The sequence below is a fragment of the Chinchilla lanigera genome, unplaced genomic scaffold (assembly GCF_000276665.1).
Source record: "Chinchilla lanigera isolate Chin_1 unplaced genomic scaffold, ChiLan1.0 scaffold00044, whole genome shotgun sequence".
In the NCBI taxonomy this organism is placed as follows: domain Eukaryota; kingdom Metazoa; phylum Chordata; class Mammalia; order Rodentia; family Chinchillidae; genus Chinchilla; species Chinchilla lanigera.
In genome coordinates this window covers 8,343,729-8,368,178 of record NW_004955445.1, presented here as the reverse complement: position 1 = coordinate 8,368,178, position 24,450 = coordinate 8,343,729, and the positions used below count along the sequence as shown (strand labels likewise).

Below are 24,450 nucleotides of genomic sequence, written 5' to 3'. Positions count from 1 at the left end.
TAACTGGTAGCATGGGTCTGAGCTCTGGGGCCTCCACCTCAGCGGGCAGACCGATCTCCAGTGGTCTCCTTTGCATCCAGGGCATGGCCCATGGGGCCTCTTAGGGCAGTTCCTCTTGAGGTAGCCTCACAGGCTTCTTTTTATTGACCATGTAGTACTGACTCACGTTATGTATGTGGGGCTAAAATCTATAAGGAATGAAAGTAAAAGAGTTGTATTGCCCTGTATTCTCTGTTGGCAATAGCAAAGACAGTACCCTTTCTCCCATCGTGCTTTATTCTAGGGTGAGAAAAGGCCAGAACAGGGATAAAGGGCTGGAAATTTGACTTTTTTTTTTTTTGGTACCGGGAATCGAACTCACGATCTCAGGCTTGCCAGGCAGGCACTGTGCTGATGCGCTATATCCCCAGCCCCTGGAAATTTGACTTTAAATGCCCAGGGTTAGCCTGAATTATGCAGATAGTTAGAAAAACGGTGTTTTCTGAACTTGCGTAAATAGGCCACCCACAGCAGCCCCCCAACCTTAACCGTGCCTGTGCTTTTTTTTTTTGGTACTGGGAATCGAACTCATGACCTCAGGCTTGCCAGGCAAGCACCTAAGCCACTGAGCCATACCCTTGGCCCTTGTGCTTTTAATTATATTAATTCCTCCTTATTTTTTTAATTTTAAGAATAGGACTCTATGTCAGTGAGATTTTTGAGTAGAAGATGATGAAAAAAAGCAGTTCCTGAGGTATCGACTAAAGGCAATTCTAAGAAAAGCAGATCCAATAATATTTCAGTGAATTTAAGTTCTGAAATTTTTTTAAGACATATCAAAAGAGAACTCTAAATGTAACTGTAACCAGTTTACTATTTAGACTACTAACTAATGTTGATGTGGCTTACAGTATCCCATAAAGACTGCCTGCTTTGATTTCCATTTTTTTGTTTTTTTTTTTGTTTTTAGATAGGGCCTCTGTATGTAGCTCAGGCTGTTGTCCAGGCTGGCCTCGCATTCATGGCAATCCTCCTGCCTCTGCGTCTGGAGTGCTAGGACTCCTCGTGTGTGCCCCAGGCCTGGCTTGATTTCTTTTAATGAAGCAAGTATGTGTTTGTTGGTATTAGGATAGCTGACTCCATGCCGGGGATATAGCTCAGCAGCACAGCGCCTGCCTGGCAAGTGGGAGGTGAGTTCGATCCCTGGTACCAAAAAAAAAAAAAAAACTGACTTAAAGGCAAAACTGGTTGTCACTTTCACAAGATGCCTGCGTGTTGGGGACCACAAATTCACAATGGCGAATTTTGCATGCTTCTCTAAGGGATAAATGAGGCTTGGGATTATGGGTATTGCCCTTTTGAGATTTCCCATTAACTCTTTAGCAATGGGCCATCCTCTCCCACCCACTAAGACTAAACTAAGACCACCAAGATTGAAAAGCACTCCAGGGCAAGGTCCTTGTCAGCATAAAATCATCTCTGCCCTCCTGAGTCATCCAGGATTATCCGCTGCATGAGTCTTCTACCTTCTAGCCCCTCTGGTCATTGTACACCCAATAAATAGCAGCTGCTTCGGAGTGTCTTTGTCTCTGCTCATTCTGAGGCATTGACCTCTCAGCCTCTCTTTTTTTATTGTTGTTTTTGTTTGTTTCTTCTTCCGGGAATCGAATTCATGACCTTGCACTTGCCAGGCAGGTGCTGTGCTGCTTAGCTAAATCCCCCAGCCCCTTTTTTTTGTCTTTTTGAGATAGGGTTTTGCTGTGCAGTTCAGGCTGGTCTGAACTCACTTTATAGCCCAGGCTGGCTTTGAATTTGCAGCAATCCTCCTGCCTCAGCCTCCCAAATGCTGGGATTACAGGTGTGCGCCATCACACCCAGCTTCCACCCCTCTTCATGCATTACTAAATTTGTGTCTGTTTCTTATTTCATCCTTTTGCCATACCCCTCATACAGGCAGTTGGGGATCCTGGCCAGGTCCCCGATACCCATGCTACACTGTAGAGGTTTTCCAGGCTGTTGTGTTGCAAGAGTTGTCAGCATGGACTTTTTCCTCAGTGTTTCTGTGAACATGGATCAGAAGTGATGATTTATTCCTGGACTGTCCCACTGCTATTTCATTGCCATTCACTGAATGTGTGCCCTGTGAGTATTGACTTGGTTTTTAAAAAACTCTTTGTGGTTGGCTCCAGAGCACCACGTGTAATCCTACCCCTCTGGTCCCTGCCTCTTCCCATTCAGGTTCCATTATTCCTAACAGCACTGTCCCCACTTGTAGGCCTGCCCTCTAGTGGGACAGGGAGTCCTGAGTGACCAGGAAGGCAGCCAGTGTGACTCGTTGCCCTGTAGAAATGTCCCCTCCTGGGAGCCAATACCTCTTGACCCACCAAGCCTAACTTTCTAGGCTGAGAAATTCCCCGAGCAGCAACTCTCACTCCAAATGGGGTCACTGGCAGTGCTGTTGAGTGGGGCCACTTCTGTCCTGCTGCTACAACCTGGCTTACCTGTTAGGGACACACCGCTGCATAGCTAGGGACACATTGCTTCACAGTGGACATTTTTTTTTTTTTTTTCGTTTTTTTTTGGTTTTTCTCTGATACCAGGAATCAAACTCACGATCTTGCGCTTGCCAGGCAGGCACTGTGGCGCTGAGCTAAATCCCCAGCCCCATAGTGCACATTTTTTTTTTTTTTCCCACAGTGGACATTTTTAAAAGCGTATCTTGCATCCTGGTTCCAGCCCTCACAGGACAGTATCTCTGTGGTCACAGCTGCTGTTGTGCATTTGTTGCACAAACACTGAAGTAGCCAAGGTCAGAGGCTGGCTGAATCATCCAGGAAGTGAGCTTGGGTTTTTCCCTGTCAGCTGGCCCAATGGTACTGTGCTTAGGAGGTGAAGGAGCAGTGGGAGATGACGTGGAGCCTGGGCCACCTCTCCACACAGCACACTTGTGGCTTGTCTCTGGTGTAAGTCCTTACAGTTGGGTTGCTGCTGGGCCCTCCCGGCTTGTAACCTCACAGGCTTAACAGCTCAGCTTGTGAAGGACACCTCTGGCCATATGCTCTTTCAATGGTCCTTGCTCAGAAGCTGCATCTTTGCAAGACAGTAGGGTGCTAGGGCAGCCTTTGTGGATGGCATGTAGTTCTCTGCCGCAAATGGGGCGATCTCGCTTCGGAACCCCAGAGACTGTGCTCTTCGGGCTTGTTGGAGATAGCATTTCTTTAGTGGGACATGTGTTACCGTCAAAGTCTGAAAGAGGCCTCGTGCCCAGGCAGCATGCTCCTTTCTTAGCACCAGGGGTAGAAGTGTGTCATCATTAACTTAGAGGGACTGTCACAGCATGCCCCTTGAGCATTAGAATTTGTACTGATGGGCAAGCCCTGAGCTTTCCTGCCTTCTGAAGTCTGTGCCTTACCAAGGTGTCTGACCGGCACTGCTTGCTTATCCTATCTGAGTAGCAGGATGCTATTGATACAGTAGGCTGGCGTGTTGCTCTGTGGGATACCCAGGTGGTCCAGGGCATTTTGGACTAGGCTAGGGTGCAAAGGAGGCATTGACATATTCCTGAAACAAGACCAGGGGTGCACTCCGTGTCTGTCCACAGGACTGTGGGCTGCCTCTGATTCTTCTTCCTTATCGGGTGGAGAAGAACAGTTTTTGGGTCAGGAGGCTCACACCAGACCTGAGACCGCTACTTTGCTGTCCTCGGAGTCCTTCCCTTAGGTACCTCCACGCACTGGCACAGGCACTGCAGTCTGGGGTAACTACTTGGTTACCTTAGCTGTAGGCCACTGCCATTTACTAAGATCCTTTCAGCTTTTGCAGGGGCCACACGGTTGCCCGTGTGTTCCTTATGTATTTGAGGGTGACGCCTCTTTGCTCCTGTTCAGGGTGCTGACTTGTTTGGCAGAGGTGTTAGGGGACAGATGAAGGCCTTTCTACTTGACCTTTTGAACTACAATTGTTTTCACTTGAAAGGTCAAGAACTAATGTGAGCCAGGCGTGGTGGCACATACCTGTAATCCCAGCACTTGGGAGGCTGAGTCAGGGGACCGCTGTGAGTTTGAGGCCAGCCTGGGCTACAAAGTGAGTCCAGGACCAGCCTGAACTTTGTAACAAAACCCTGTTTCAAAAAAAAAAGAGCTAATGTGAGAGTTCTGCCAACTGCTCAGTATGTCTCTGGAAGAGAGGAGAGGTACGCTGAAATCTAATTTGACAAGTGGACCAGCGTTCCACATTCAGTGGACCTGGGACAGGACTGCACCTCTTGCCTGACCTCATCTGCTTTTACCCTAAAAGGGGAGCCACGGTGCGCTTGGTGTGAGTGTCAGCCTGGCCCTGTGTGCTGACAGTGCTCCTCTTCACGCAGTTGCTGGTTGTCTGCCTGCTTGGCTGTAGGTGTCTTTGGGGAAGGAGCGGCCTGTCATCACTGATTACACTTGCTGTGGTAATTCAGGCCTTTCCTCCTGGACCCGGCTCTTCCTGTATCTGTGGGCTCTGATCCAAGAACGGGCTCACCTCGGGAAACTGGGCAGCAGATCGTGGCTTGCTGCTAGGTACTGACCCTAACATTCTGCCCTTCCTTTCTTGGTCCTTTCAGGTTAGCCCCCTGGGTACCCTACCTTTGCCCTGTAAGTGAAGGGAAGGGGATCTGAGAGGTGCTGGGCTCTGTCAGTAGAGCTCCAGTGCAGAAGCATCTCCCGATACCCCAGTGTAGATAATTTCTCTAGCCACGGTCAGTGCTGGCCAGTGTAAAGAACTTTATAACGAATGTCCTTATGGGCACATGGCCACTGTTGTGTGTTGTGTATTTTGGCTGTGACACCAGAAGCCTGGAAAACATGCTGTGCCTGTTCCTGGGGATATGTTGGTGTCCGGCATGTGAATGTGGTGGAACACTGCAGCCATTAGCGGAACCAAAGTGCTGGGTAGGGCTTTATGTATTGCTATGAGATAGATTCTTTCTTTCTTTCTTTCTTTCTTTCTTTCTTTCTTTCTTTCTTTCTTTCTTTCTTTCTTTCTTTTTTTTTTAGACAGGGTCTCACTGTGTAGTTCATGCTGGCCTTGAACTCACCATGTAGCCCAGGCTGGCCTCAAACTTGAGGCAGTCCTTCTGCCTTAGCATCCGAGTGCTGGGATTATAGGCATGTGCCACACATGTGGTTTGGAATGGTTTCTGAGATTTACATTGTGTTAAGAAACCAAATCGGGTGTGATGGCTCACATCTGTAATCCCAGCACTCAGGAGGCTGAGGCAGGAGGATGGTTGTGCGTTTGAGACCAGCCTGGGCTACAAAATGAGTTCAAGGCTAGCCTGAACTGCGTAGTGAGATCCTATCTCAAAAAGACAAAAAAAAAAAAAACCAAACAAACCAGATGTGACTATTATACTGTCATTTGCCTTAAAATTTTTTAAGTGCCTGGCATGTGTACATATATAATTATAAATGTGCAGACACTGTCAAAGAAATGTACAGAATTACTACGATACTGGTAATAATGGAAAGGAGAAAAGAAAACAGGGATAGGCATCTTGAGTCTTCACTGTCTACTTTTTTATGCTTTTTGTATGTACATGTGGGACTGGAGATGGAAGCAGAGGCCACGTACATGCTAGGCTTCCTGCCATCCCGTTTGTTTCGTTCTGTTTTGTTTTGTTTTGTTATAGGGTCTTGCTAAGTTGCCCAGGCTGGGCTTGAACTTGCTGTTGTTCTGCCTTCACCTCTTGAGTAGCTGGAATTACAGGCACATCCATAACACCTGGCTCCTTTGTGCCTTTAAAATAGTATATGATAGGCACCTGTTACATAACCAAACAAAAATAATTGATTTTCAAAATAGTTCTGGTTCCTACTAATTACCAGCTAAATGAGGCTGGGCCTCAGCTTCAGTTTCCTTATCTGTAAAATGCAGAGGACCGCACAGACATTAAACAGAATGACTCATGGAAATCACTTTCCAGAATGCCTAACTTGGGAGGAACCAGTACCTGCTGGTGTCTGTTAATATTACTATCATTTATGTTATATGGCTGTACGTACAGGGTTTTTTTGTTTGTTTGTTTTTTTGTTTGTTTTTTTCTGATACTGGGAATCCAACTCACGACCTTTCGCTTGCCAGGCAGGCGCTGTGCCACTGAGCTAAATCCCCAGCCCCATACAGTTTAATTACCTTGTAATGTGTATTTTAAACATTAGCACAGTGCCTGGCATGCAGTATCGATATGTATGTGTGTATTTTTAACACAATGCAAATAAATGTATGATTGATCTATTGATTGATGGAAACTAGTATCGTGTTACACATGCTGTCCTGTAACCTAATCATGAATGTATTTTCAGCGTTTTCTATGACCTCAAGGACCGGGGACTTGCTACTTTACAGTGGTAACAGCAGCCAGCTAGGCGTAGTGGCGCACGCCTATAATCCCAGCACTTGGGAGGCTGAGGCTGGAGGACCATAGCAAGTTCGAGACCAGCCTGGGCTACAAAGTGAGCACAAGGCCAGCCTGAACTGCACAGGGAGACCCTGTCTCAAAAAGACAAAAAAAATCCCCCCAAAACAGCAGCCAGCTGTGCCCTCAGGAGGGAGGAGCAGCAGCCGTCAGAGCTGCTGCAGCTTCTCCCTGTGTCTTCATTAGGGGGGATGCACCCAGGGCCAGCAGCCTAGCACCACTCTCCTGGTCCTGAGCATCACACAAGCTACTTAAGCTCTCAGCCATCCTTCCTGGGGTGTCCTCTAGAGGATTAGAGATTACTTGAAGTGCCAAAGCGTGGGAGGAGGAGTTGGGCAGATGCCCTGCCTGAGGCTGGTGGTGTCAGTAGGAGGTGTCTATGGAAGATCACCAGGGGGCAAAAGAAAACAGTGGAATTTGTGTTTCCATTCATTCTTTAATCTCATTCTTTTATAACTTTTTAATTTTTTGTATGTTTTAAAAGATATTAATAGAGGGGCTGGGGATTTAGCTCAGCGGCACAGTGCCTGCCTGGTAAGCGCAAGGTCGTGAGTTCAATTTCCGGTACCAGAAAAAAAAAAAAAAAAACTAAATAAAAATAAAAAATAAAAGATATTAATAGAGCCAGGCACAGTGGTGTGAGCCAGTAGTACCCCTACTCAGGAGGCTGAGGCAGGAGGATTACTTGAGCCTAGGAGTCAGAGACCAACCTGGGCAACATACCAAGACTGTATCTCAAGGACAAAAACAAAAAAATACTAGTATGGTAGCACTTTTGTTTTGTTTTGTTTTGTTTTTTGCGACAGAGCCTCACTGTATAGTCCAGGCTGGCGTCAAACTCGCAGTGACCCTCATACCTCATCCTGTCTAGTGCTAGGATCACAGCAGGAGCCGCCACACCCAGCAGTAGCACTTTTATAGAATAAATAATAAATAAAAGTTTGTAGCTTGAGGACATACTCTTAGATTATTTTTACTGACAGGAATATACAAAAACTGTACCTGGTGGCTGGGGTTGTGATTATAATTTCCTGTGGTGCACAGCTATAATCCAAGCACTGTTTAAGGCTGAGACAGGGGGATCACAAGTTGAGTCCAGCCTGAGCCATTTAACAAGGCTGTTTCTTCTTCTTCTTCTTCTTCTTCTTTTTTTTTTGTCTTTTTGAGACAGGGTTTCATTTTGTAGTTTAGTCTGGCCTTGAACTCAATTTGTGGCCCATGCTGGCCTGGAACTTGGAGCCAACTTCTAGCCTCAGCCCTGCCCCCCCACCCCATGCTGGAATTACAGGCATGCGCCACCATGCCCAGCCTACAAAGTTTTTTCTTAAAATTTTAAAAAAAGAAGGGGGAAAGGATGGAGCTGGAGACGTAGCTCAGTTCAGAGGCCCTAAGTTCAGTCTCCATTATGACAAGAAAATGAAAACAATAAACTTGTTAGCCAGTTTAACGCTGCACCAAACTTTAATTCTAGGACCAATCTCAAAAGTTATAACAAGGGGCTGGGGATATAGCTCAGTAGCACAGCATCTGCCTGGCAAGCACAAAGTTCAGAGTTCGATTTCTGATATCAAAAAAAAAAGTGAGCTAGGCGTGGTGGCACACACCTGTAATCCCAGCACTCAGGGGGCTGAGGCAGGAGGATCGTTGCGAGTTCAAGACTGGCCTCTGCTACAAAGTGAACTCAAGACCAGCCTGAACTGCATAGCAAGACCCTGTCTCAAAAGGACAAAAAAGAAAATAATAATAACATCACATCATACTTTACAAAGTTTCCTAGCACCTCATGAACGGTAATACAGACACAGGCTTGGACAGTACAGTAATCACTGTGTTCAGGTGTAACTGTTGCCTGTGCAATTATGAAAACATTCTCATGGTGTTAAAAGTTTACTATGCTTCCATAAGGGAAGGGAAAGTTGAGGTTTTAGCAGAGCAGAAAAACACTAGCTTTAAAAATGAAATCAGAAACCAAAGTATTTCAGCTTCTCTGGTAATCCGGAATGATAACTAATGCAAATTGAAACGTTAAAGTGTGGTTTCTTGCCATCAAATTGGCAGAATTGTTAACCTCCGATGACTATCCAGGTCCAGCCTTGGTGAAGATGGGCGGCCGTGGAGATGTAGAGTGATACAGTCACTCTGGACGATAATCTGGCCACACTTTCATAGACAAAAATACTCATATTTATGATCCAGCCAGTCACAGTCTCCGGCTCTAACCTGGCATACGCACGCAGGGTTATTGCAGCACTGCAATCCACAGGAAACAACCAACCACCCATAGGGAAATGGTTAAAAAGGTTGTTGAGAAATTGAAATAATAATTCACATTATCATAAACTTCACCATTTGAAAGTGTACAGATTTTTTTCTTTTTTTTAAGACAGGGTCTCACTATGTAGTTCAGCCTGACTTTGAACTCACTATGTAGCCAAGGCTGGCCTCGAACTCATGGTAACCCTCCTGCCTCAGCCTCCCAAGTGCTGGGATTACAGGCATGCACCACCATATCTGGGTACAGTTGGGTTTTTACAAGTAGTTTTCACTATATTTCCAGGGTTCTGTATCTGTCACCTCTAGTTCCAGAACATTTTCATCATTCCAAAAATGCAACCCTTTACCCAGTAACCATTCCTTCCCATTTTCCTCTTCCTGTATCCCCTGAAAACCACCGATCTGCTTTCTGTTTCTGAATTTGTCTGTTCTGTACATTTCAGATAAATGAAGTCATATGGTATTTTTTGTATATGTAATGGCTTTATTGAGCTAGAGTTCACATGCTATATGACTCACCTATTTTAAAGGTACAATTCAGTGGTTTTAGTATATTTGCGGGATTGTGCAACCATTACCACAGTTGATCTTAGAACATTTCATCACCCCGAAAAGGAGCCACCAGCCAGGTGTGGTACACACCTGTAATCCCAGCACTCCGGAGGCTGAGGCAGGAGGATTGCTGCGAGTTCGAGACCAGCCTGGGCTACAAAGTGAGCTCAAGGCAAGTCTGAACTGCAGAGCAAGACCCTGTCTCAAAAGAAAAGAAAAGAAAAGAAAAAAGAAAAGAAAAGAAAGGAGCCACCATCGTCTTTAGCTATCATCCATAAACCTTCTCCAAGCCTAGGAAACGCTTTCTACCTGTGTGTTTGCCTGTTCCGGATGTTTTGTATAAATGCACTGGTAAATATGTGCTCTTTCTGTTTCTGGCTTCTCTCACTTAGCATATCTTCAGGACTCACCCATATTGTAACATTTATCAATACTTCCTCCATTTTTATTGCTGAATAATATGCCAGCCGTCATATGATTTTACTGCATTTTGTTTATCCATTCATTAGCTGGTGGGTATTTGGAATTTTCCCTTCTTTTGGCTGCTGTGAATAATGCTATTATGAACACCTGCACATAAGTTTTGGCATAAACCTACATTTCCAGTTCTCCTGGTTGGAGTTTCTGGATCATTTGGTAACTACATTTAACTTTTTGAGGAATTGCTAAGCTGCAGTATTTTACATTCACATCAGCCGTAGATGAAGGTACTCACTTCTCCATCTCCTTGGCAACTCTTGTGGTGGAGGGATCCCTCTGTTTGTTTTGTTTTGTTTTGCAGTACTGGCGATTGAACCCAGGGTCTTTGCAGTGAGCTACAAGTTGCTTAAGCTGGGCTCAAACTTGCTGTCCTCCCGTATCAGCCTCCCAGAGTGCCGGGTTTACAGATATGCACCACCGCCGTGCCAAGCTTCCTTTTTTTTGGGGGGGGGTGGTTCTGAGACAGGGTTTTACCCTGTGGTTCAGGTTGGCCTTAAATTCACTTTGTATCTCAGGCTGGCCTCAAATTTGCAGTGATCCTCCTGCCTCAGCCTCTTGAATGCTGGGATTGCAGGCATACACCACCATGCTTGGCCCAAGCTTCCTTTTTTTTTAAAAAAAAGAATGTTATAGCTATCCTAGCTGTGAGAAGTGCATCTCGTTGCAGTTTTCATTTGAACTTCCCTAGTGATGTACAATGTGGAACATTTTTTCTGTGTTTGTTATGCTATCTTTGTCTCCTTTGGAGAAATAGGTACTGTATTATGGGATTTTCATGTAAATCTGTTAAAAGGGATGAGGCAGCTCTCTAGTCATCTGTGATTAGACTTCTGAGATTTCGTACTCAGCAAACTAGCAAGCAGTAGAATATCACTGTACTATAAGTTGGATATAAATGTACGCAAGTGTGTCATTCCTGTACTGCACACACGTACACACTAGTAGTGTGCAAGTAAGTGTGTGGACGTAAGAAGGTAAGGAAGTGTGCTGAAAGAGTCTCCAGACTCATCAAGACCAGGGTGTGGTAGGATATGATCAAAAAGGGCTTTTTTCTTATAGAATTTCACATGGTATTCATAACTGTTAGACCACCAAAAAGTTTTAAAGACTATTTATTTATTTATTTGTTGGTGCCGGGAATCCAACGCAGGACGTCGTACTTGCCAGGCAGGCGCTATGCTGCTGAGCTATACCCCCGGCCCTTAAAAATCTTTAAAATAAAACATACAGTTTGAAAAAACAAGAAAAAGGAGCCGTTGGAGAGCCCCAGCAGGAGAGCTGAGGTCGGCGCTGCACCACCTGGCCCCAGACATGCTCAGCGGCTCCCTTGGAGCTCGGCCCCATGTGGTCCCGTCCCTTCCTGCTGCTGCTGGGACCAGCTCCTTGCGGACGGCGCAGCTTCCTCTGAGCACCCTGGCCGTGGCTGACCTGCAGACCTCCTTGGTCACCCCACCCGCTCCCCAGAGGTAGTGACTTCGCAGGCCTGGAGTGCTGCCTGGCATCTTTACGTTATAAAAAGCTCCCGCGGTGATTCTGATGAGCCAGCAGGGTTAGGAATGATGGTCCAGCAAGTAACCGAGAGTGGTCACAACTTACACAGTGGTGCTTCATCAAGAATTATTTTTGGTGAGTACTTGAGGAGTGACGAGCCTGTCGGCCTTATGGAAGCTTGCTGCACTCAGACGGTGTGCTTTCTTCGGGAATTTCAGAGCTTTCACTCTGGGTTATTTTCAGCATTGGGGTTTTATCTCCAACTAAATATTCAACATAGAGCCGCTGTCTGAATCAGAGAAAGTGATCTTGGGTTGTTGGTTTTTTAATAATAAAATGGCGTCTAAGCTTTTGCTTTTTTTTTTTTTTTCTTTTTTGGAGACAGTCTTGGCCTTGAACTACTATGTAGTCCATGCTGGCCTCAAACTTGTGGCAGTCTTCCTGCTTCAGCCTCCTGTGTGCTGAGATTATAGGTGTGTGCCACCTTTGCCCAGCTGCTTTTGCCATTTCACATTGAAAATAGGTACATGTGTGAAAAACAGCAGGGCGGTCCATGTTCAGGCCGAGCAGAGTGTATTGGGTCTTGTTTTATAAAGCTTTTCCCTTAGCACAAACCTCTAGATTGCTGTGTTTGCGTGCGAAGCAGGTGACAAACTTGCATGACTTACGGAACTGTACACTAATTCCCGGTCTTATATTTTCAGTCAGAAAATTTGTAGAACTCCATCAAAACCCTCTGGAGACACAATGGATAATATTGTTTTTCTAGAATAATAAGCCAGAGTCATCTTTGTCATGTTTAAATTTATGTCAAACTTTATATTTTCTCTTCCAGGTATTCTCATGGGAGCAGTTATAAAAATTATAGAGTTTAAAAAACTGGCAAATTGGAAGGTAGGTCTATCTGACTTCATTTTATAATGTAATTTTTGGAGGTGGTTTACTTTAGTAACATTGATACTCATGCTGGCTTTCTTATCATTGCATCACTCGTATTGGCCCATTCATTTTTTTTCTAGTACTAGAGATGGAACCCAGGGCCTTTAGACTGAACTAAATTCCCAGCCCCCGCCCCTTTTTTTTAAATTTTGAGACAAGGTCTCACTGTTGCTTGTGCAGGCTGGGCTCGAGCTTGTGATCCTCCCCTCTCAGCCTTCCAGAGTGTCGGGGTTAGTTAAATGTGTACTTGGCCTGCTCCATTACTTTTTTTTTTTTTTTTTCCTTCAGTACTGGGAATTGAACTCACAACCTTGCGCTTGCCAGGCAGGTGCTGTGCCGCTGAGCTAAATCCCCAGCCCCCCTCCTTTTTTTTTTGTGACAGGGTCTCCCTTACAGTCCAGGCTGGCCTTGAACTCACTGTGTAGCCCAGGCTGTGCCCATTTTTCCCATTAACTTTTTTTTCCCCATTTCTTTTTAAACATTTTGTTAAATGCTTTGATTTTGTTAAATGTTTAGATTCAAGTCAATACCCTTACACATGATTTTTAGAAAAAGCATAAATTGCCCATTATTTCAAGTGAATATGGCAGCACTCAGTGTCTTTTTTTTTTTTTTTTTGAGACAGGGTCTCACTATGTCGCCCAGGCTGGCCTCCAACTCACAGTGACCCCCCTGCCTCAGCCTCCCACATGCTGGGATCACAGGCGTGCGCCCCCAGGCCCGGCTTCAGTGTCATATTTCGTTTTGCGTGCATTGTAATAACCCTAGACTAGTTCACTTGATGGGGCCTCTAATTAGCGTTAAACACTAAGCTGTCTGTTTTTCCGATGCAGCCCTTACAGTAGGGGTAATAGCATGTACCTGTCCAGCACTGCCGGCCATAGAACACTTTCTGTCCACTTCAGCTCGTGTTGTCCTCACTGCAGCCATCTGAGGTGGACTGACCAGCTGTATCGTCACCTCATTTTTGCGGAGAAGAAAGAGGCGCCCAGGGAGAGAGCTTGGGACACGTCCAGTCGCAGAGCTGGAGAGAAGGTGGCAGGGTCGAGTCTTGTGTTCAGCGCCCCCTCCCGGTGTAGTGTTTTCCGCGCCACACCTCGCTGCCCTTAGCTTGCTGCTGGAGCTGCCCCATTTCCGCGGTGCTTATGAGGGCGTGGACATCACCTTGGGGTCTCAGGGCTCCCTACAGTCAAATTTCAACGTAGATTCCAGCGTCCGTATCGAGTGGAGAGAGATTGATGAGTGTATTACAAAGTTCGTTTTGTGAAGGGAAATGAGGTTCATTTCAAAATCATGGTTGTGTGGTTAAAACTTACCACATTGGAGCTCTTCCTACTTTGGTGGAGCTTCTGGGTGCTGAGATTAATTTACCTGTACTATAAAATGTGCAAAGCAAGCCTTATGGTCTGACCTCAAACACAACTTGAAACTATTATAAGTAATGTTCAATGATATTCAGGAACATTCTGGAAGTATTCTATGTATCACATGAATTCTCAAGAGCATATGCTGTGGGCCTGGTATATAGAGAGCGCCCCTCACTGGCGAGGGGTGAGGAAGGCCGAGAGGCCCCTGGAGCACAGTCTCTCTGCCTTGCTGCGCCTTGGTTAAAATTAGCCACCCCTTGGAGGAGGGGTTGAAGGGAGTGTAGGGAGTGGGGAAAAAGGAGGCAGATAAAGTTAACCGCCCCAGGAGCGGCGCCTGTTAGGGAGGGTCACAGACTCCTAGGCTGATGTCACCTGTGAACCCATTTTTAGATTTTGATTTAAAACCCATTGATCAAGGTGGTGCATCCCAGGGGCTGGGGATTTAGCTCAGCAGCACAGCACTTGCCTGGCAAGCATGATGTCGTGAGTTCGATTCCTGGTACCAGAAAAAAACCAAAACCCCCCCCCAAAGAAAAAGGTGGTGCATCCGTTAACATAGGGTAGCACAGCAGTTAGGGACCAAAGACTGGGGGACTTAAAACCACAGGTTTGAGCAGGTGTTGGTGGCACACGCCTGTAATCCCAGCACTTGGGGGGCTGAGACAGGAGGATTGTCGTGAGCTTGAGGCCAGCCTGAACTACAACATGAGCCCATCCCAAAAAACAGAACAACAAATAAGTTTGTGCCCTCACAGTCTGGAGGCCACATGTTGAAAACAGAGGTGTGGGAAGGGCTGTGGGAAGAATCCTCGATTGTCTCTTGTAGCTTCTCATGGCCCTGGTGCTCCCTAGCTTGTGACAGCATAGCTCCCATCTCTGTCCCTGCCTTCCTGTGGCCATCTCCATGTCTCCACTTTCTGTGTCTTACAAGGTCACTTTAATTGGGTGTAGGACCCCCTGTCCTGATGCGAGCTCATCTCTGTCCTTGCCTTGTCTGGATCCTGACCCTCATACCTGCAGAGACGCTATTTCCAAGTTAGGCCACAGTGGAGAGCGACTTCCCGGGAGGACCCTGAGGACGGGAAGAGGGGTGCGAGAGAGGGGCGCTGTGCACCTTCACTGCGGACGTCTCTCCTTTTTCCCTCGGGTTTAGTTCCTGGATCTCCAGAAGGACCTGCCTGGCAGTCAGGCCGCTCGGGTCTGAGAGGAGGCACCCCATGAAATGCCCTGCTCAGCCCACTGCTTTGCGTGTAGGCGTGGTCTGAGCCCTGAGTGTTGCAGTGCTGATATTTTAAGACTTAATAGGGCATTTTCAGAAGTCATCATTTGCTTCTATTTTGAGTCTTTTTTGAATGTTATTTTAGATGAGGGTAACAGCTGTACATTTGTAAGAATACATTTAGTCATTCTTTTGAATAGCGATTCATTTTTTTTTTTTTGAATAGCTATTCTGACAAAAAATCAGACTGTCAAGACTGTGAGGGGAACATTCATAGGAAAAGGAGCCTAGTTTTGTAATATAAAATAGCACGTATATTACATGTTGCCATTTTTGGCTTAAGTGTCTTGCCCCAGTTCTACCAGTAATTAAAGACATTAACACAGACAATAAAGTTCTCACTGTTTCATCCCCTGAAGACGGCCATCGTTTAGAACACTTTTCATAGTGGCATTTAAGTTCAAGCCAGAAGGGCTGGGGATATTAGCTCAGTGGCACAGTGCCTGCCTGGCAAGCACAAGGTCCTGAGTTCAAGTTCCGGTACCAAAAAAATAAATTCAAGCTGGAGGGCCAGGCATACTGGTGCACACCTGTAATTACCACACTGGGGAGGCTGAGGCAGGAGGATCACTGTGAGTTTGAGGTCAACCTGGGCTACAAGGTGAGTTCAAGGCCAGCCTGAACTGCATAGTGAAATCCTGTCCCCCCAAAAATAAATAAAATAAATTCAAGCTGGAAAGCCTGGCACAGGGGCAGAGCTGTGGTGAACATGTGGGCTCTGCTGTTCTCTAAGTAGACCCTGCTGGAGCTGACCACTGCTTTTTCTGGAGGGTTCCGATTTGTGGAGTTGTTTTTGCGTGTGTTCTATCTGAATTAAAATAAATAAAATTAGTTGTCTTTCCTTAGTAAGGAGTAAAAAGCATACCCTTTGTGCTTGGAAGGAGTTCGTTGTGCTGTTTCTTTTGCTGGTTGCCCTTTAAAAAAAAAAATCTTGGATGGGCGTGGTAGTGCACGCCTATAATCCCAGCACTCAGGAGGCTGAGGCAGGAGAATCGTTCGAGACCAGCCTGGGCTACGAAGTGAGCTCAAGGCCAGCCTGAACTGCATAGGGACACCCTGTCTCAAAAAGACCAAAAAACAAACAAAACAACAACAACAAAAAATTTTACATCTCAGAATGCAGTTTAACTTCAGGTCTCTCTTTTAGCTTGGTTTTATTATCAGGTAGTCGTTTACACATCATTCATTTCCACTCTGAGAGAATTATTATTTCAACTCTTCATTGATTGATTTCCTGCTAGCATACACTGCACGCCTCTGAAAATACCCATTTTCTATTTACAGGAAGAGGAAATGTTCCGCCCAAACATGTTTTTCCTCCTCTTGCTTCCACCTATTATCTTTGAGTCCGGGTACTCTTTACACAAGGTAAGGTGGGCGCGTGCGAGTGGTTTTGCTCAGGGTGGCTCTTCAGGTCTGCAGGCCAAGTTTTCTGAGAGCTCAGGTAGTAATTCAGCAACACCCCATTCCTTCCTGGGAGCATACGGTGGAAGGTGAATGCATTGCCCAACTTCTGGGGGAGAATAGACAAGGTCTGTTAGCTGCTCCGATGGCTTCAGGCTGTGTGGCTTGTTGATCCAGCACTTGACAGAGCAGTACTTTGCCAGGGAAGATGGCCAGTGTGATTCTCCTTGGCACACAGAGGACACACGGACTTCTCGTGTTGGACATGGACTCACACTTGTTAGGAGGTCAGACTTTATCCCGAAGGAACAGGCACATGTACCCCAGGGCATTTGCTTCTCTCAGCTCGCCCCTGAGACCCCTGTCCCTCCTTAGGCGGATCCTTCCTTGTCTCCTCTGGGCCCTGTCCTGCACTTTAAGTCACAGTTACTCATCGCTGTCCCTCTGCCTCCATGTCTCCCTGCCCTCCCCAGCCCAGCTTCACCCTGCCAGGCTGGCTTCAGAGCCTTTCTGTCCTTCCCTCTCGTTCTCAGGTCCCTGACCTGGTCAGCTGGCCTGCAGTTTCTCTGCCTGTTTTTGCCTCCCAGCTCCCAGCCGGCAGCGTGGCCGGCCCTGCCCTCCAGCTCAAGTGTGGCGCTTGCCTGTCATACCTGTTGATGTGTCCACCAGGGTTCTTTTATCTCCTATGTTAATCTTTAAATGCTTTGGAGTTTTTAAATAGATTGATTCAATTTAAAGTAATAATACAGCAGATATTTTGAGAATGTCATAAAAAAATGGTGAGGGTTGGAAGAACTAAGGCTAGACCCATTCTGAAGTGGAGGAGAGGGCCTGAGAGGGCTTTGCACCCTGAGACTCATAGGGCTGATCATGTGCTGCCCCCTACAGGCTCCATGGTAGCTAAAAATTAAAAATAAAACCTCAAAAAAACCCCAAAGCCCTGCTTCCCATTGCTTTGAGGTCTATGCTAGATGAAAGATGGAAGCAAAGCACTGCTCAGCACACTAAAGAAGTGCAGTGCTCCTCCTCCTTGTTATGGTGATGTTATTATCTGGTCTTAATAATAACAGTTCTCTAGGGGGTCATAATGAGACCTTGTTGCTGGGCGTGGTGGCGCACTTGGGATTACAGCAGTGCACCACCACGCCCTGCCTAATTTTTTGAAAGAAGATAAATTTGTTCAAAATTGGAAGGAAAATAATAGTTTGTTAAAAAAATATTTCTTTGAAGATGAGTTTCCAGCAGAAAAATGTGGTATTTGATGTGAAAGGGACTTATGGGAGTGGGGAACCCCAATTCAGTCTTTTATCCACTCTCTGCTCTCCTCCAAAGAAGACAAAAGGTTGACTTTGAGCATTTTATTTTTTTAATTGCATATTAGATATATTCTGAGTTATATATATGCAACAGAATAATTTTTTACAACATTCCTTACAGACATTTGTGCGATTTACATAGTTATTTTTTATTTATTTATTATTTTGAGACAGGGTCTTGCTGGGTAGTCCAGGCTAGCCGCGAACACATGGTGATCCTTCTGCCTCAGCCTCCCAAGTGCCAGGGTTACAGGTGTGCGCCACCACACCCAGCTGAGTATTTTATTTTATTTATTTATTAATTTTTTTTGTCTTTTTTGAGACAGGGTCTTGCTTTGCAGTTTAGGTTGGCCTTGAGTTCACTTTGTATCCTAGGCTGGTCTCTAATTCGCAACGATCCTCCTGCGATCCTCCTGTCTCAGCCTCCCAAGTGCTGGGATTACAAGTGTGTACCAACCTGCCTGGCTAAAAAAATGAGATTCTTGTCCATACCAACAGTCAGGATTTAGTAGAGTGCACAGGATTCTAAGAACTTCATTTCCTTCATCTTATGGAATTTTTTTTTAAAATGTTTCACCTGCCCTGAATTTTTTTATTTTAAAGCAGTACTAGGGAGTGAACTCAGGGCCTTCACACTGAGCTACATCCCCCCAGCCCTTTTTATTTTTTTTGTTTTTGCTAAGTCACTAAGTTGACCAAGCTGGGTTTGAATTTAGGATCCTCCTACCTTAGCCTACCAGAGTGCTAGGATTATATGCCCAGCTAATCCTATGGAAATTTGGAATATGTCACTATCCTATTTCGACTTGAATATTTTCTCTTAAATGTTGTGAAGGATACATAGATATATATTGTATCTGACAAATTTGGTGATAAGCCAGTTGTGGTGCACACCTGTAATCCTAGCACTCGGGAGCTGAGGCAGGAGGATCCTTGCAAGTTTTAGACCAACCTGGGCTACATAGTGAGTTCAAGGCCAGCCTGAACTACGTAGAAAGACCCTGTCTCAAAAAATAAAATTGATGGTACTAATAGAGTGACATAAAATTATGAAAAGACCTGAAGCCAGGTGTGGCGGTGCATGCCTGTAATCCCAGCACTGGGAGGCTGAGACAAGAGGACTGCTGGCCTGGGCTACAAAGTGAATTCAAGGCCAGCCTGAACTGCATAGAGAAATTCAGTCTCAAAAAGGCAAAAAAAGAAAAAAAAAAAAAAGACCTGGATGGCAAAAAAAGTTTCTGATGTTATCCCCTGTTGTCTTGATATTCTTTATAATCACCTTTTCTTAGTTAAATGAAAAACTGTAATTGTATAGCTTTTAGACCTTGGTCAGATCTGAAATCCAGTTGGTTTCTTCTGTACCTGTGTACCAGGCATCTTCCACCTGACAGGAGCGTGTCGGTGACTGTGTTGCACAAAAGCTGGTTTCATTGGCACGCTGAGCCTGCAGCCTTACGAGAAAGACAGATGTTAGTGACATAGTGACGTAGGTGGCTGAGCCACGTCTGGTACACTGGGAGCGGGCCACCCGGAGAGAACAGGGCCCCAGCCGGTAGCCAGCTAAGGGACCAGGGATGGCATCCCTCAGGAAGCGTGGAAGTGTCTTAAGATCACAGCATGCTCAGAGTTCTCTGCGCAGAGCGGAAGAACGATAACGCTCACAGAACCCAGCAAAGGCCAGCCTGCTGCCGGAGCACAGAGGCCTTCCCAGGGCAGAGCCGTCCGGGTTCACATTGACCGGCATTGCAAGTGGGAGTGGGGGTTGGATTGAAGGCAGCATCCCCAGATTTGTCTTCTGCAAGGATCATTCTGGAAGCATTAGAGAGTGGCGGAGAGGGGCCAGGAGTGTGTGAGGGGATTCGTGAGAAGCTGTCCCATGGTTAGGTGAGAGCTGATGTGGGGGTGGGGCGGGGTCTCTGAGGACCCGGCAGGAGGTGTGGAGCAAAGGAGGACTTAGGCTCCCAGCTTGGCACACAGGCAGGCCATGGTGCCCTCGCTGAGAATCAGGCCAGCCAGGAGGGCAGGTGCATGTCACGCCGCCACTGGCAGGCCTCTCTGATCATTTCTCTGTCTGCTTTTTTAAACAGGGTAACTTCTTTCAAAATATTGGCTCTATCACCTTGTTTGCTGTATTTGGTACTGCGATCTCTGCTTTTGTAGTAGGTGGTGGAATTTATTTTCTGGGCCAGGTAAGAAAAACACCTTTGAGAGACTTTGATGATCTCACATTCTGAGAGCTTGAGCGGGGAGTGAGGTGGGGCTCCCTCCTGGGCCTGGGTTTGCAGCTTCACCTGTCTTCCTCGAAGGGATCCTCAGCGCAGGAGGCACAGCAGGAGCATGGGAGAATGTTCCTAAGTGCCCTCCCCCAAGAATTATGGTGTCTGGAATTGAGTGAATCTTTTCCATAATCCCCAAAACTTTCCATTGTATATGCAGATCAATAGTGTCTTAAATTGAAATGCCTAAAAACATAGCAGATATACACTGTCATGGTTTTCAGATGGTAACAGTATCAGTTCTCTTATGGAGTTGACAGAATCAGATTTGAATGTTGTTTTTAAATAAAAATTTGCATTTTAAATCAAAGATGATTCTGAGTCTGTTCACTCAATTCTACGCCCTGCTCCTATACAAAATTATATACTTCGGGTCTTCCGCTGTGACAGACTGCTTCACAGTGGCATGCACCAGCTGAGTGTTCCGCACTCTGAGCTCCAAATTAAATTTGCATTAACCCAGCTCAGACGCACCTAGGAAGCAGTGCTTGCAGGTCTGCGCTGTGCGGTCCATGCATGTGCCGCTTTCTTGTCATTTGCAGAAAGTTTGCTGCCCCCGTTGCCAAGAGCCAGAGGCTCAGGACCCGGGCGGCCAGCAGATGCTCGCAGTGTTGGCGGTTTTGTCCTCTTGACAGCTGAAGCCCATTCCATGTGACTTCCCCCTGTTACTGCCTTGATGGCACCGGAACAAGTCTGTCTCTGTGCAAGTCTCTTCATTGCTCAGCTTCTCGTACCAAAGAGGAATAAACTTTAGAGAAGAAAGCTGCAGTGAATTGCGCTTGGAAAGTGTAGCAGTCTGTTCTCTGCTTTTGTCCTATGAGCGAATGCATGCTTAAACCGAAACTTAGGCATTTTATTTTTAAAGTGGTTTGGGGACTGAAGATTAATGTCCTTATTTGTTAGTAATAAGGCACTGATGGACATTTTAATCTTCTTGGCTGTTCTCCAGGGGTGTTTTTTTGTGTCTGTGTGTTTGTGTGTTTTATTTTACAGGCTGATGTAATCTCTAAACTCAACATGACAGACAGGTAAATCCTTCACTTTGCAACACCCATGCGACTGCTGTCCAGGCCGGGGAATTCCTCCGCATTGCTTCCTGGGCGTGGGGCTTCTTTCTTTACTCCCTCTCCCCTTGCTGATGATTTCCGCTGTAGAATCTATTCTGAATTAATTTTTATCTCTAAAATGAATCAAAATTGTATTGAGAGCTTTTGAAGATTCCTAGTCTAAGCATTGCTGATCAGAGTGTTTTAATTTAAGCTTTGGAGGGTATAGCTCTGACCAGTTCACTGGCCCACTGATATACACACATACAGTGCACCACTAGCCTTTTTTGGGAGGGCCGGGGGGGTACCGGGAATTGAACTCAGGACCTTGTGCTTGCCAGGTAGGCGCTGTACCGCTGAGCTATATCCCCAACCCTAGCCTTTTATTATTATTAAGAATTATCCTTGGCCCCTTCTGGAAATTTTTCCAGAAGAATTGAAAACATCATACCACAGTAATATATGTGCACCCATATTTATAGCAGTATAATTTGTAATAGCTAGATCTTGGAAACAACCCAAATGCCCATCAAGTGAGGAATGGATAAAAAAGATGTGGTATTTTTATACAATGGAGTATTACTCAGGTACAAAGATAAACTCGAGGCTTTTATAGGTAAATGGATGCAACTAGAGACCATATTCATAAGTGAAATAAATCAGACCTGCATGTATAAACATTGTACTGTTTCCCTAGTGTAAGAACCTGGAAGAGTAAGTAAAATCGGAAAGGTGCAATAGATACTATGACAGGGAAAGAAACTGTTCAAAAGGAAAACAACTGGGATGAGGGAAAGGGGAAAGAAAGAAAGAAGGAAGGGAGGGAAAAAAAAAAATATATATATATACATACACACACACACAAGATAGCTAAGATAATTGTGCTACTAATTCCTATTGGCTTCTTGAAAGGAACATTTAATGCTTAATTTTTAGATCAATTTTGCATGCCTGCATCTGGTAATCTGAATAACTACTTTGAAGATAACAACATGCAATACAACAACCAAAAAAGGGCTGGGGATTTAGCTCAGCGGCAAAAGCGCCTGCTTGGCATGCGCAAGGTCGTGAGTTCGGTTCCCGGTACCGGAGAAAAACCAAAACAAAACAAAACAAAAAAGAATATTTGACTAAACAACCAAAAAAAAGAATTATCCTTGGCCAGGGGTAGTAGTGCACACCTGTAATTCCAGCACTCTAGAGGCTGAGGCAGGAGGATTGCCACAAGTTTGAGGCCAACCTGGACTACGTAGTTTATTCAGTGCCAGCCTAAATTATATAGTGAGATCCTCTCTCAAAAAAATAAATAAAAAATATATAGTGAGACCCTCTCTAAAAAAAAAAAAAAAAAAAAAACCAGCTTCAGCTAATTTCCAAGCTTTTTCCTGTCGCTGTAATGAAAGAGTGTCTTCCTGATAGATTACAGCTGGAGGTGAGAATGCGGTGGGACTCTTCACTCTCAGTTTCCAGGCAGGGCTGGAGTGGGGCTGGGGAGGGAGAAGCAGGCAGTGCAAGGGCCCTGGGCCCTGTGTTGAAGTCCTCTCGGTCCAAAGCTGTGCTGGTGCACACTGGGCAGAGAGTGCTGTCTGGGAGCCTATCCAGGAATTGTGCTTTCTTTTTGTAGTATGGGGATCAAGCCCAAGGGCACTGTACCACTGAGCTATATCCCTTTGTTTTGTTTCATTTTATTTGTTTGGTTTAGGTACCAGGAATGAACTCAGGACCTTGTACTTGCCAGGCAGGCACTTGTGCCACTGAAGTATATTCCCAGCCCATGTCTTTTTGTTGGTTTGTTTTTTGAGACAGGATCTTGCTCTGTAGTCAAGGCTGGCCTCGAACTCACTGCAATCCTCCTGCCCCAGCCTCCCAGGTGTTGAGTTTATAGGCGAGTGCTGGGGTTACAGGTGTGTGCCACCATGCCCACTGTTGTATTTTATTGAGATAGGGTCTTGCTAAATTGCCCAGGCTGGCATCTTGTGATTCTCCTACCTTGGCCTTCCAAGTAGCTGGGATTATAGATGCGTGTGCCGTCACACCTGGCTTGGGAATTTTCTTAATCTATTTAGTAAGAAGCAAGGGGGCATGGTGGACTGGCTTGTAATCCCAGTTACTTTGGCTTTCTTTTTTTTTTGAGACAGAGTCTTGCTATGTAGCCCAGGCTGGCCTCGAACTCATCGTGATCCTCCTATCTCAGCCTCTCAAGTGCTGGGATTACAGGTGGGTGTCACCATGCCAGGTCAGTCTGTTACTTTGGAAGCAGAAGGGTCACGAGTTTGAGGCCAGCATAGGCTACGTAACGAAACCTGTAAACCTCCCCAAAAAGAAGGCAGCCGAGGTGGCTGTCTCAGAAAGTACCGGATCTAGAGCTGAACAAGCGCCCAGGCCGAGTGCAGCCCCCACCAAGTCCCAACTGCACGCAGCCTCTCTGTCACTTGCAGCATGTTTGGGGGTGGTGGGTGGGGCCAGGTATATAGACCCAGGCCCCTCCCGGGGGCAGTCAGGGCTCACGGTCTAGCATCAACCTAGCTCCTTGGAACTAAAATCTTCAAACCCTTTTCTCAGAAATATGTTTCTGATAATAGTCTCATTCCATTCTCATCCTCCCTCAGCCCTGCCCAGGACTTAGTTTGGAACTCTTGTAGGAAAAAAGTTTTTAGATGTAAGCAAATAGCCAGAGTCTTATTCCTGTCCCATAGAAACTAGAAATAAAGCACAACTGATGCCCTGTGTTTCTTAGATATTTTGCAAGTTAAAAAAAAAGCCTTGAACCCCATTGACATGAAGGAAGGTGTCACAGCGCTCAGACTTTTGCCCTGTTTGGGGTGGGCCGGCCAGCCAGAGACGCAGGTGGTGCTGGACACCTGCTCGTGAGATTGAACTGAAGCAGTGGTTGGGGTGTTGGGGAGTTGGGGTGGAGGGGAGTGAAGACTCCTGTGGACAAGCTGGGTGCAGGCCAGGTAGCAGGCAGGGGCTCCCTTGCTGCTAGAAAGAGACTGTTCCCTCACAGAGGGACCTGCCGATGTGGTGGAGGCAGGCCAGTGGCCATAGGGGAACACGTGCCCGGAGGGGACAGCGCTCCTCAGCCCTTCCTTGCAGTGTGTTTCAAAGATTGTGACGTGTGATGCTGGGGGTGGAGCCCAGCGCCTCATGCAGACCTCTCCTGTGAGCTACCCTGAGTCCCGTTACACAAGTTTTTTAAAAGCCCAGTTTTCTGGATGTTGCCAGGAAGTCTGTTCCCATTTTTAAAAGTGAACGACTTACACCACTTGTCAGAAACACCACACAGGCTAAAGACGAGGCCCACGAGGCCCACAGAGCCCTTGCTGCAGCCTCTGCACTGTGGAAAACACAAACACGGCCTCGTGGCACAGTTTTGGTTTGGTGATCTTTCTGCTGGAGACAGATTTCCCATGAACCCCTGGTTTATTTCACTGGCGTGGTCTGTCCCTTCTCATGTTGTTGATGTTGCTAAGTTTTGAGGGGACAGAATAAAGAAAGCATGCTTTAAATTTGCACTTGTCCTAGCGCACGCCTGTGATCCTAGCACTTTGAGACTGAGGTAGGAGGATTGTTGCAAGTTCAAGGCCAGCCTGGGC

At 46.1% G+C, this 24,450-nt stretch overlaps 1 protein-coding gene across 2 annotated transcripts in view; it reads left to right on the top strand.

The window, feature by feature from the left end:
* Slc9a8 (solute carrier family 9, subfamily A (NHE8, cation proton antiporter 8), member 8) overlaps positions 1 to 24,450 on the top strand; it is a gene marked incomplete in the record, with an annotated part of 75,300 nt that overhangs the window by 15,968 nt on the left and 34,882 nt on the right. For both annotated transcript variants that reach the window (XM_005392327.2, XM_013518263.1), the window contains 4 exon segments: positions 12,063 to 12,121; positions 16,097 to 16,180; positions 19,620 to 19,721; positions 20,802 to 20,836. In XM_005392327.2, coding sequence (XP_005392384.2) covers positions 12,063 to 12,121; positions 16,097 to 16,180; positions 19,620 to 19,721; positions 20,802 to 20,836 — 280 coding nt within the window.